The 11,850-nt window shown below is 45.6% G+C and overlaps 1 protein-coding gene across 1 annotated transcript; it reads right to left on the reverse strand.

The window, feature by feature from the left end:
• Positions 1-7,723: 7,723 nt before the first annotated feature.
• LOC147978863 (peroxidase 2-like) lies at positions 7,724-8,862 on the reverse strand. The gene is made up of 2 exons (XM_087516680.1): positions 8,615-8,862; positions 7,724-8,528 (listed from the first exon to the last, which is right to left on the reverse strand). The coding sequence occupies exons 1-2, from the start codon at positions 8,846-8,848 to the stop codon at positions 7,773-7,775; spliced, it is 990 nt and encodes a 329-aa protein (XP_087372806.1). The 5' UTR covers positions 8,849-8,862; the 3' UTR covers positions 7,724-7,772.
• Between the last annotated feature and the right edge of the window lie 2,988 nt (positions 8,863-11,850).

The raw sequence follows: 11,850 nt of genomic DNA on the forward strand, positions 1-11,850 counted from the left end.
CGTCTGTCATCCTGCTGTCGAGGCACATATGATCCACTCCTTGGGGGAGGGGTGGGCACTCCACGTCGATCATCTCGATCGAGTCAGTGATCATACTGCTCACGGTTCCTATTCTGATCACATCGGTCCCCACGTCCCTCACGCCTCGGGGGTGATCTTGGACTGTGGGCCGACTGGACTGTATCTGCAGCGACGGATCTGCTGTGGATCCTATTTCGCGACTGTGATACAGCTGAATTCTGATCTCCTGCCGCCCGGAGTAATGCTCTGATCTGTAACAAGCCTCTGCCAGCCTCTGACTGAGAAGGCTGAATCGACTCTGCTATACGGGCTGCAGCTGCTAAATTCTGAATCGGAGTTCGATATACCTGAGTCGGTGCCGGAAAGAGCTGACGTCGACTGGATGTTGGAATCCGTTGTCGCGTACGCTCGTCGAGTACTCGTTGGAGGTTCTCCAGTCGAGTGCGCTCAGCCAAGTTGGCCAAGCGCGCGTCCTCTAAGGCACGGGCCTCGGGGGTTTCTCCAACGATGGGAGTGTGCAGCGCATCCATGTTCCGGCGGCGAAGTTCTTCTCTCTGCAGCGAAGTGAGGGGCTCGAGGAGATACTCTTCATGGGCATGCGACGGATTGCCTCCGTCGTCGCCTCCGTCGGTGCTGGGAAAGCCGGGAGGACTGCGTGGTTCATCGACCATCAGAACCTCCGCCGCTGGATCACTGCTGTCGCACTCGGATGCAGTCTCTGTGGAGCCAGTCGAACAGGCCGTAGAGAGATTTGTCGGGCTCGATCGCCGCGACTTGGGGGGTGGCCGACTGGCGAGCCACCGCGTGTCTCACCCACCGCTAGAGTCTCGACCGACCGGAGCGCTTGCGCCAGTGGGAAACAGGAAGGGAGGACGACACAGGGGCCGACCGATACTGGGTCGACGGCTGCCGCAAGAGGACGCCGCGGACACACGCGCGAAAGTGCGTTGCCCCGCGGAAAGGGAGCGCGTCGACGTCGAGCGGGGCCTCCTGAAGCCAAGCGGAGTCGTCGGCGATGAACGTGAGCGCGCCGAGACGGATCTCGCGGCCCTCCACCAAAACTCCGCCTGAAACCATGATGAAGGGGATCGGAAAAATCGCAACTTCGCCAACAAGTCGCTAAGACACCTGCCCCACGGTGGGCGCCAACTGTCGTGGTTCTAAGTCTGACAGTAGAATATGGGGGTAGGAATGGAGAGGCAAGATCTTAGCTATGGAGGAGTTGTACACACAAGGTTTACGAGTTCAGGCCCTTCTCGGAGGAAGTAACAGCCCTACGTCTCGGAGCCCGGAGGCGGTCGACTGGATTATACGTGTGTGAGTTACAGGGGGTGCGAACCCTTGTCCCAAAGGAGGGGGTGGCTTATATAGAGTACGCCAGGACCCCAGCTCCCCTCCGTTACACAGGGTTCAATATGCATTAAGAGGAGGCATTACAGGTAACGCCTATATTAAAGTGCTACAAATGATCATTAAGTATGTGAATGAATGCTTGACCATTGCTGCGCAGAGCAGCTTTAGGTCTTCTGATATGTCGAGTGGTTTGGTGGTCGAGTGACCTGGGTAAGAGAGGTCTCCGAGTGATTGACAGGTCGAGTGGACTTCGCTCGACACCTTTGCGGGTCCTCTGCTTCTGATTCTTGAACTTCTTAGTTCTTAGGACAAGACTTTAGGTGGGGCGTATAGGTCAGGCCTATTACCCTACCCTAGGTCTGTGTCTACATCACTACGTTTAATGAAGTTGATATTTTTAGTCTCCCAAGTTTTGATATGCAAATTTATAATGATGATAGCATGCCTCCTACCTATGATGATTATTGTGATGATACTTATGCTATAAAAAGTAGTGATTATATTTATAAAACTTGTCATGATTATGATTACCCTTTTTCTGAACATTACTCTTTTAATGTGGAAACAATTTATAATATTCAAGTCTCTTATGATACTCCCACTATCCCGAATGAGAAGAATTTTGCTTATGTGGAGAGTAGTAAATTGTCTATGCTTGTAGATCATGAAAAGAATGCTTTAGGTGCTGGTTATATTGTTGAATTCATTCATGATGCTACTGAAAATTATTATGAGGGGGGAATATATGCTTGTAGGAATTGCAATAATATCAAGTTTCCTCTCTATGTGCTTAAAATTTTGAAGTTATGCTTGTTTTACTTTCCTATGCAAGTTGATTCTTGTTCCCACAAGTTGTTTGCTCACAAAATCCCTATGCATAGGAAGTGGGTTAGACTTAAATGTGCTAGTCATATTCTTCATGATGCTCTCTTTATGTTTTAATTCCTATCTTATATGTGAGCATCGTTGAAATCATCATGCCTAGCTAGGGGCGTTAAACTTTAGCGCTTGTTGGGAGGCAACCCAATTTTATTTTAGTTTCTTGCTTTTTGGTTATGTTTAGTAATAAATAATCCATCTAGATTCTGTTTAGATGTGGTTTTGTGTTTTAATTAGTGTTTGTGCCAAGCAGAACCGTTGGGAAGACTTGGGGAAAGTCTTGTTGATCTTGCTGTAAAAAACAGAAACTTTAGCGCTCACGAGAATTGCTGCCATTTTTTATTGGAGAGTGATATTTAGTTAATTATTTTTGCAGATGATTAATAGATAAATTCCTCACGTCCAGAAATTTATTTTAGAATTTTTGGGGTTCCAGAAGTTTGCATTAGTTACAGATTACTACAGACTGTTCTGTTTTGACAGATTCTGTTTTCTATGTGTTGTTTGCTTATTTTGATGAATCTATGAGTAGTATCGGAGGGTATGAACCATAGATAAGTTGGAATAAAGTAGGTTTAAAACTAATATAAATAAAGAATGAGTTCATTATAGTACCTTGAAGTGATGTTTTGTTTTCTTTCGCTAACGGAGCTTACGAGTTTTCTGTTAAGTTTTGTGTTGTGAAGTTTTCAAGTTTTGGGTAAAGATTCGATGGACTATGGAATAAGGATTGGCAAGAGCCTAAGCTTGGGGATGCCTAAAGCACCCCCAAGGTAATATTCAAGGACAACCAAGAGCCTAAGCTTGGGGATGCCCCAGAAGGCATCCCCTCTTTCATCTTTGTTCATCGGTAACTTTACTTGGAGCTATATTTTTATTTACCACATGATATGTGTTTTGCTTGGAGAGTCATTTTATTTTATTTAGTTTTTCTTGCTGCTTGAATAAAATACCAAGATCTGAAATTCTTAAATGTTAGAGAGTCTTCATATAGTTGCATAATTATTCAACTACTCATTGATCTTCACTTATATCTTTTGGAGTAGTTTGTCATTTGCTCTAGTGCTTCACTTATATCTTTCTAGAGCACGGTGGTGGTTTTATTTTATAGAAATAGATGAACTTTCATGCTTCATTTATATTATTTTGAGAGTCTTTAGAACAGCATGGTAATTTGCTTTGGTTATGAATCTAGTCCTAATATGATGGGCATCCAAGAGGGTATAATAAAAACTTTCATATAGAGTGCATTGAATACTAAGAGAAGTTTGATACTTGATAATTGTTTTGAGATATGGAGATGGTGATATTAGAGTCATGCTAGTTGAGTAGTTGTGAATTTGAGAAATACTTGTGTTGAGGTTTGTAATTCCCGTAGCATGCACGTATGGTGAACCGTTATGTGATGAAGTCGGAGCATGATTTATTTATTGATTGTCTTCCTTATGAGTGGCAGTCGGGGACGAGCGATGGTCTTTTCCTATCAATCTATTCCCCTAGGAGCATGCGCGTAATACTTTGTTTCGATAACTAATAGATTTTTGCAATAAGTATGTGAGTTCTTTATGACTAAAGTCCATGGATTATACGCACTCTCACCCTTCCACCATTGCTAGCCTCTCTAGTACTGTGCAACTTTCTCCGGTACCATAAACCCATCATATACCTTCCTCAAAACAGCCACCACACCTATCTATTATGGCATTTCCATAGCCATTCTGAGATATATTGCCATGGAACTTACCACCGTTCCGTTTATTATGACACGCTCCATCATTGTCATATTGCTTTGCATGATCATGTAGTTGACATTGTATTTGTGGCAAAGCCACCATTCATAATTCTTTCATACATGTCACTCATGAGTCATTGCACATCCCGGTACACCGCCGGAGGCATTCATATAGAGTCATATCTTGTCCTAAGTATCGAGTTGTAATTCTTGAGTTGTAAGAAAATAAAAGTGTGATGATCATCATTATTAGAGCATTGTCCCAGTGAGGAAAGGATGATGGAGACTATGATTCCCCCATAAGTCGGGACGAGACTCCAGACGAAAAAAGAGGCCAAAGAAGCCCAAATAAAAAAAAGAGGCCATAAAAAAGAGAAGACCCAAATAAAAAATAAAAAAAATGAGAGAAAAAGAGAGAAGGGGCAATGCTACTATCCTTTTACCACACTTGTGCTTCAAAGTAGCACCATGATCTTCATGATAGAGAGTCTCATATGTTGTCACTTTCATACACTAGTGCGAATCTTTCATTATAGAACTTGGCTTGTATATTCTAATGATGGGCTTCCTCAAAATGCCCTAGGTCTTCATGAGCAAGCGAGTTGGATGCACACCCACTAGTTTCTTTTGTTGAGCTTTCATACATTTATAGCTCTAGTGCATCCGTTGCATGGCAATCCCTACTCACTCACATTGATATCTATTGATGCGCATCTCCATAGCCCGTTGATACGCCTAGTTGGTGTGAGACTATCTTCTCCTTTTTGTCTTCTCCACAACCATCATTCTATTCCACCTATAGTGCTATGTCCATGGCTCACGCTCATGTATTGCGTGAAGATTGAAAAGGTTTGAGAATATCAAAAGTATGAAACAATTTCTTGGCTTGTCATCAGGGTTTTGCATGATTTAAATACTATGTGTGGTGAAGATGGAGCATAGCCAGACTATATGATTTTGTAGGGATAGCTTTCTTTGGCCATGTTATTTTGAGAAGACATGATTGCTTAGTTAGTATGCTTGAAGTATTATTATTGTTATGTCAATATAAACTTTTGTCTTGAATCTTATGGATCTGAACATTCATGCCACAATAAATAAGAATTACTTAGAGAAATATGTTAGGTAGCATTCCACATCAAAAATTCTGTTTTTATCATTTACCTACTCGAGGACGAGCAGGAATTAAGCTTGGGGATGCTGATACGTCTCCAACATATCTATAATTTTTGATTGTTCCATGCTATTATATTATCAACTTTGCATGTTTTATATGCATTTATATGCTATTTTATATGATTTTTGGGACTAACCTATTAACCCAGAGCCCAGTGCCAGTTTCTGTTTTTTTTCTTGTTTTAGAGTATCGCAGAAAAGGAAAATCAAACGGAGTCCAATTGACCTGAAACTTCATGGAACTTATTTTTGGAAGGAAAGCAATCTGGGAGACTTGGAGTGCACGTAAGGGAAGCAACGAGCAAGCCACGAGGCAGTGGGGCGCGCCCTCCACCCTCATGGGCCCCTCGTGGCTCTCCTGATGTATTTCTTCCTCCTATATATATATCCATATACCCTAAAACGACCGGGGAACACAATAGATCAGGAGTTCCGCCGCCAGAAGCCTCCGTAGCCACCGAAAGCCAATCTAGACCCGTTCCGGCACCCTGCCGAAGGGGGAATCCTTCTCCGGTGGACATCTTCATCATCACGATGCTCTCCATGATGAGGAGGGAGTAGTTCTCCCTCGGGGCTGAGGGTATGTACCAGTAGCTATGTGTTTGATCTCTCTCTCTCTCGTGTTCTTGATTTGGCACGATCTTGATGTATCGCGAGCTTTGCTATTATAGTTGGATCTTATGTTTCTTCTCCCCCTCTACTCTCTTGTAATGGATTGAGTTTTTCCTTTGAAGTAATCTTATCGGATTGAGTCTTTAATGACTTGAGAACACTTAATGTATGTCTTGCCGTGTGTATCTGTGATGACAATGGGATATCACGTGATTCACTTGATGTATGTTTTGGTGATCAACTTGCAGGTTCCGCCCATGAACCTATGCATAGGGGTTGGCACACGTTTTCGTCTTGACTCTCCGGTAGAAACTTTGGGGCACTCTTTGAGGTTCTATGTGTTGGTTGAATAGATGAATCTGAGATTGTGTGATGCATATCGTATAATCATACCCACGGATACTTGAGGTGACATTGGAGTATCTAGGTGACATTAGGGTTTTGGTTGATTTGTGTCTTAAGGTGTTATTCTAGTACGAACTCTATGGCTGTTTGTGACACTTATAGGAATAGCCCAACAGATTGATTGGAAGGAATAACTTTGAGGTGGTTTCGTACCCTACCATAATCTCTTCGTTTGTTCTTCACTATTTGTGACTTTGAGTGACTCTTTGTTGCATGTTGAGGGACAGTTATATGATCCAATTATGTTATTATTGTTGAGAGAACTTGCACTAGTGAAAGTATGAACCCTAGGCCTTATTTCAACGCATTGAAATATCGTTTACGCTCACTTTTATCACTAGTTATTTTGCTGTTTTTATATTTTCAGATTACAAAAAACTTTATCTACTATCCATATACCACTTGTATCACCATCTCTTCGCCAAACTAGTGCACCTATACAATTTACTATTGTATTGGGTGTGATGGGGACACAAGAGACTCTTTGTTATTTGGTTGCAGGGTTGCTTGAGAGAGACCAACTTCATCCTGTGCCTCCTACGGATTGATAAACCTTAGGTCATCCACTTGAGAGAAATTTGTTACTGTCCTACAAACCTCTGCACTTGGAGGTCCAACAACGTCTACAAGAAGAAGGTTGTGCTTCAACTGCGACGAGCCCTACATGCCCGGCCATGTCTGCCCGCGACTCTTCTACCTGGAGGTTGCCGACTACATTCCGGAGGACGTCGTCATCGCCGACCTGGGCGCCCCAGCTGTCGAGAAGGTGTTTGACGCTGGTTGATCGCCTCGAGGAGTTCCGCAAGCGCTTCCCCACCTTACAGCTCGAGGACGAGCTGTTTGTGCATGCGGGGAGAAGTGTTATGGCCGGTTTAGCTAGGCCTACCGGGCAATCTTAGCCCATAAGTTATCTTAGATTAATTCTTATGCAAGTTATCTATGTTATAAATATAGGCTGTAAGACTCCTTTTGGAATTAAGCAAAAAGCAAACAATATTTGCTCGACTTCCCTTAGGGAGCCGGGAGACCTAAGCCCTAGCCGCCTCTTGCGTCCGCCGCCGTCGCACCAGCCACAAGGACGGCGCTCAGCCGCCGGTCGCCGCGCAATCTCCTCCGTTCTCCTCCCTCCTTCCCTTACAGGCTACGCCCTACACCGGATAGAACCCTAGTTTCTACCATCCTTAGTAAATACTCCCTCTGTAAACGAATATAAAAGCGTTTAGATCACTATTTTAATATTCTAAACGATCTTATATTAGTTTACGGAGGAAGTATGAGCCAATTTTCTCTTTATATGTCCTTAGTAAATTTGCGTCAATTTTCTATCTCATTGCAACGTGATCCACACTATATTTGCGTCAATTTTGTATCTCGTTGCAACACACATGCCTTTTTGCTCTGGTCACTCGAGAGTTTCTTTTTCCGACGCCGAAGAGTCGTTCCCACGATATTTTCACCCAAAAATGATTTTCCACAATTACTTGTATCAACAAAAAATACGAAAACAAAAGCTATAAATAAACAAAACCAGGTTTTTTTTTGCGACTGAAAAATCAAGTTGACGGTGATGGACGATGCCCCCTGTCGGCCGTCGCTAGCCTCTGTTTGTCACGTGGCAGAACTCCCTGATCTCGCCCTCGCCGGTGCCGGCGAGCTCGCTCATCTTCCGCATGGCGGCAGCGAACTTGGCCGCCCACCCCCCTTGGTCCCCCGCGTTGTCCTCCACCATCCGCCTCGTCTCGCCGTCGTCGATCAGCGCCCGGTCCGAGCTGAAGGGCACCCTCCCGGCGAGCACGTTCTCGAAGTACCGGCCGTCGAGGTCCCCCGACGTCGCCTGGTCCTGCGCGACCCATTCCTCCGCCCCGGCGTCCTCGGGGCACCGCGCCCGCATGTCGGTGCCGTAGCTCGGGTCCATGGTCTCGTGCACGGCGGGGTGGATCCGGTCCCTGAACGACGAGCAGTGCGCGCGGCCGATGGAGTGCGCGCCGGAGAGAGCGACGAGCTCGTCAATGCCGAAGCCCTTGGCGGCGAAGGCACGGACGAGGTCGTCGAGCCGCGCGAACGGCGGCGGCAGGCTCTGGCTGGCGTCGGCCGCGTCGGAGGTGAGCCCGTCGCGGCGGCCCGAGGGGACGCCGTAGCTGATCGCCCCGGAGCTGAGGACGTAGGCCGCGTCCCGGGCGGCGAAGGCGAGGATGTCGGCGCACGACACGGTGCCGGGGCACGCGGCCTCGAGCTGCCTCTTCGCCTCCTCGACCACGTCGATCCCGCGGAGGCCGCCGTTCGCCGGCGAGGCCTTCTCCGGGTCCGGGTTGACGGGGCTCGGATCGATGAGGACGGAGCCATCACAGCCCTATAGTTACGCATCAACAGAGCTCTGTTAGATCAGTTTCTGTACTACACTTGACACACACAAAATTTCTCACGTTCGTTACGTACCTTGACGAAGCAATCGTGGAAGTGGAGGCGAATGAGCCCGGCGCCGGAGCCGCCGTCGCCGAGCCGGGAGACGTGCTGCTCGACGACGCCCCGCACGACGGCCTCGACGTCGACGGTGCAGTTGGTGCTGGCGCCGTAGAACCCGTCCTGCAGGGCGGCGTGGGCGGACGGCGGCAGCAGCCCATGCAGCGCCAACAAGAGCGCCATTGCCAAGTTCACGCGTCCTCCCGCCATCTCCTATCACACACGATGCCCAATCCTGATATGTCAACTCTAAAAAGAGGAACCGCAAATGCAACAGCTTAGCTGCAAGATCGATCTACCTGGTGATGAAGAAGCGCTAGTGATCAGCTAGTGCCAGTGGTGGCCTTGTACGTACGCATTTGTATATTGCGGGGATCTACGTATCTAAGTGGCTTGCTTGATGTGGAGGTATGTATATATGGAGACGCTCATGGAATGTGGCCCGTCGCGTCCAGCAAGCTCGGAACATGGCGAGGATTCTGCAAGCTGCCCGCAGAGGCGGAGCCAGCATGGTAGCGTTGGGTTCAGATGAACCCAACGACTTTTGCTGGTCCAGTACACGTAGGTAGGTAAGTAATCCCATGAACCCAACAAAAAACAAGGCCTGAACCCATCGAGTTCCAACGCAGAGTGAGCAGTCTAATAAAAAAGGCCCAAAAGCCCAATAATAAATTGCCTTTATACCGCCTGTTCCTACCCTAATTCTATTCTTCACGACCTCGGTCAGCCGTCACGCCACGGCAGGTCGACGGTAGCAAAGCCGGCAATTCTTGTCAAGAACTCCAATTTAGAGGTACTGAGATCGCATGACCACGTACGTCTCCTCTCTAGTGTTCATATTTTAATTTTCTACTCTCTCCGTTTCTAAATATTTGTTTTTCTAGACATTTTAAATGACTACTACATACGGATATATGTAGACATATTTTAGAGTATAGATTCACTCATTTTGCTCTATATGTAGTCACTTGTTGAAATGCCTAGAAAGACAAGTATTTAGGAACGGAGGGAGTAGTTGCTTACTCCATGTACTTTTTTTGTGCGGGTTTTACTCCAAGTATTTTGACCGAATTAGGGTATGAATGATATTTCTCAAAAGAGAAACACGATCACCAGATCCAAATAGGAGTATTATAATTCAAGGCCACCTTTAGACGCAGGTAATGTGCATCATATTTCTGAAGAGGTAAGTCATCAATTTCTACAGAGCGTGTGCCTCCGCTTTGTCTAATTTTTGCTTCCTAAAATGTAGGGCTAGGGTTTTTAATTTTAAGAGTGATTACTTGGTAATTGGAATATGGCGACATGTCAATGTTTGGCAGCGATTCACATATATTTGGGTCATTCTCCAATGGCTAGATGCACCAGAACTAGGTTAACTCCATAATCACACAATTTAATCAGTATGTTTTTATAATTACTAGTTAAATGTGTTGGTGCGGAATAAGAAATCATAATATTTCCGCCTTTGCTATTCATAAGTGATATTATATTTCAATCTGTTTTGCATTTTTTGAGTGCTATATTTTTCTTCTTCTTTGAAACCGAGTGCTATATATTTGATGCAAGGTGGTGCGGAAAAAAAGAGACTAAATCCCCACAATCAGTCAACGAATGAACCCATCAGCTAAATTTTCTGGCTCCACCCCTGGCTGCCCGCTGACAATCTCGGCATTCAGGTTGCAAGGAATGATGGACAGCGAGGATCCGCAGATGGGGGAATATATTCTCGGTATCACCAGCTAATTCGATCTGAAATAGGGAGCGTACGCCTGCCTGCGGTTAATTAATTCTTGGCGCCATGTACGGATGCACAGAAGCAGCTACTGTATTACCGAAATTCCTAGATCCAAGGTGTCGAAGAAATAGTAATTCGTAGATATCATCTGCGGTTAATTAATGCATCTGAACAGCGGATGATCTGTTAAGTAGTGAGGTGACATGGCAAAGCAGAGGGTCTCTCGACATGCAGACCTTGGATTTTTAAGGGCGTGCCATGGAGATACAGAAACAAGAGACGAGGTAGAAGAAATGTCCGTCTGGACAGACGACAGAGCGGTGGCTTTTGTCCCTGGATGTCTATAAACCACTTCTCGGGGTTGACCGGTTGAGCGTTCAACATTTGAAATTTGATCTCCTTCAGGTCTGGCCACTTACCCATTTCAGTGCAGCTTGCAGAGCTTAATCCTAGCATGCCCTTCTCCCTAGAGCTTATTATTCTGGCTTCTTGGGCAATTTGGATCACAGGGAATAATTATATTTTCACAGGCATCACTCCCAGCTTATGCTCCTGCAGGAAAACTTTCAAGGAAGACGTACACCGGCTTACTCACAGGGCTATCAGAAAGGAATATGCAGGCTTCCAGGATTGGGTCATGCATTCAGTTGACTATCTGTAGTTAACCTGTACATGTTGTATGTATCTTTTCCTCTTGCTTTTTTCTAGGGCCTTTTTTTCAAGGATGTTAGTCCTGCTGCTGCATGGATACTTCTTTCCTTTTTCTGAAGACTCTTTGTGCTTTTTAAAAATAATCAATAAAAATATACAGCAGAGTCTTTTTTTTAGCCTTAATACACAGCAGAGTCATGCTGTTTCCCTCAAAAAAAAAAGCTTAATCCAAGGGGGCTACGAGATGGCGTGAGAAAGGTAACCATCCTTCGCTGCATAAGTCGGTGCTGCCTGGAATTTCCACTGACAAAGCCAAGTCTCCAGCGGAAGTTTGAATTGCTGAAGGCAACAAGTGGGCTCAGCGAAGAACGTGCAGTAAACGGAAGTTTCGTTCTGTACAAAAGGAACTTGAAAGGCTCAGAAAGAAAGAAGCTGGCTGGAAAACCACCACATCAATGGAGCAGTAGTACTTCGTTTTCCAATGTGAGCAAATTAGTTGCCTCCGCCTCCACCCATAGCGTTGCACTTGCACCACTGCTCAGGAGACATGAACATCTTTTTACGAATGAACTGGAAGAACATCTCCAGCACTGCATATTGCAGTACCCATCTTGTGACTTGTGAGCACGCTTTGTTCTTTCCGGTGTCACTCAAGAGAGCTTTTTGAGGGGCAAGGGCTTCTTTTTTTCTGCGAGTAAATCGCTCTCCGTTTTTCAGCGATGAGCGGTTGAGTTGGAGACTGGAACAGACGCAGCAAGGCCAAAATGAGACCCAATCAGATGCTTGTGAACATGCAGAAAATAATGTAATGTAACCAGTAACA

Source organism: Triticum urartu, chromosome 3A (assembly GCF_056163025.1).
Source record: "Triticum urartu cultivar PI428250 chromosome 3A, HENAU_Tu73, whole genome shotgun sequence".
Classification (NCBI taxonomy): Eukaryota; Viridiplantae; Streptophyta; class Magnoliopsida; order Poales; family Poaceae; genus Triticum; species Triticum urartu.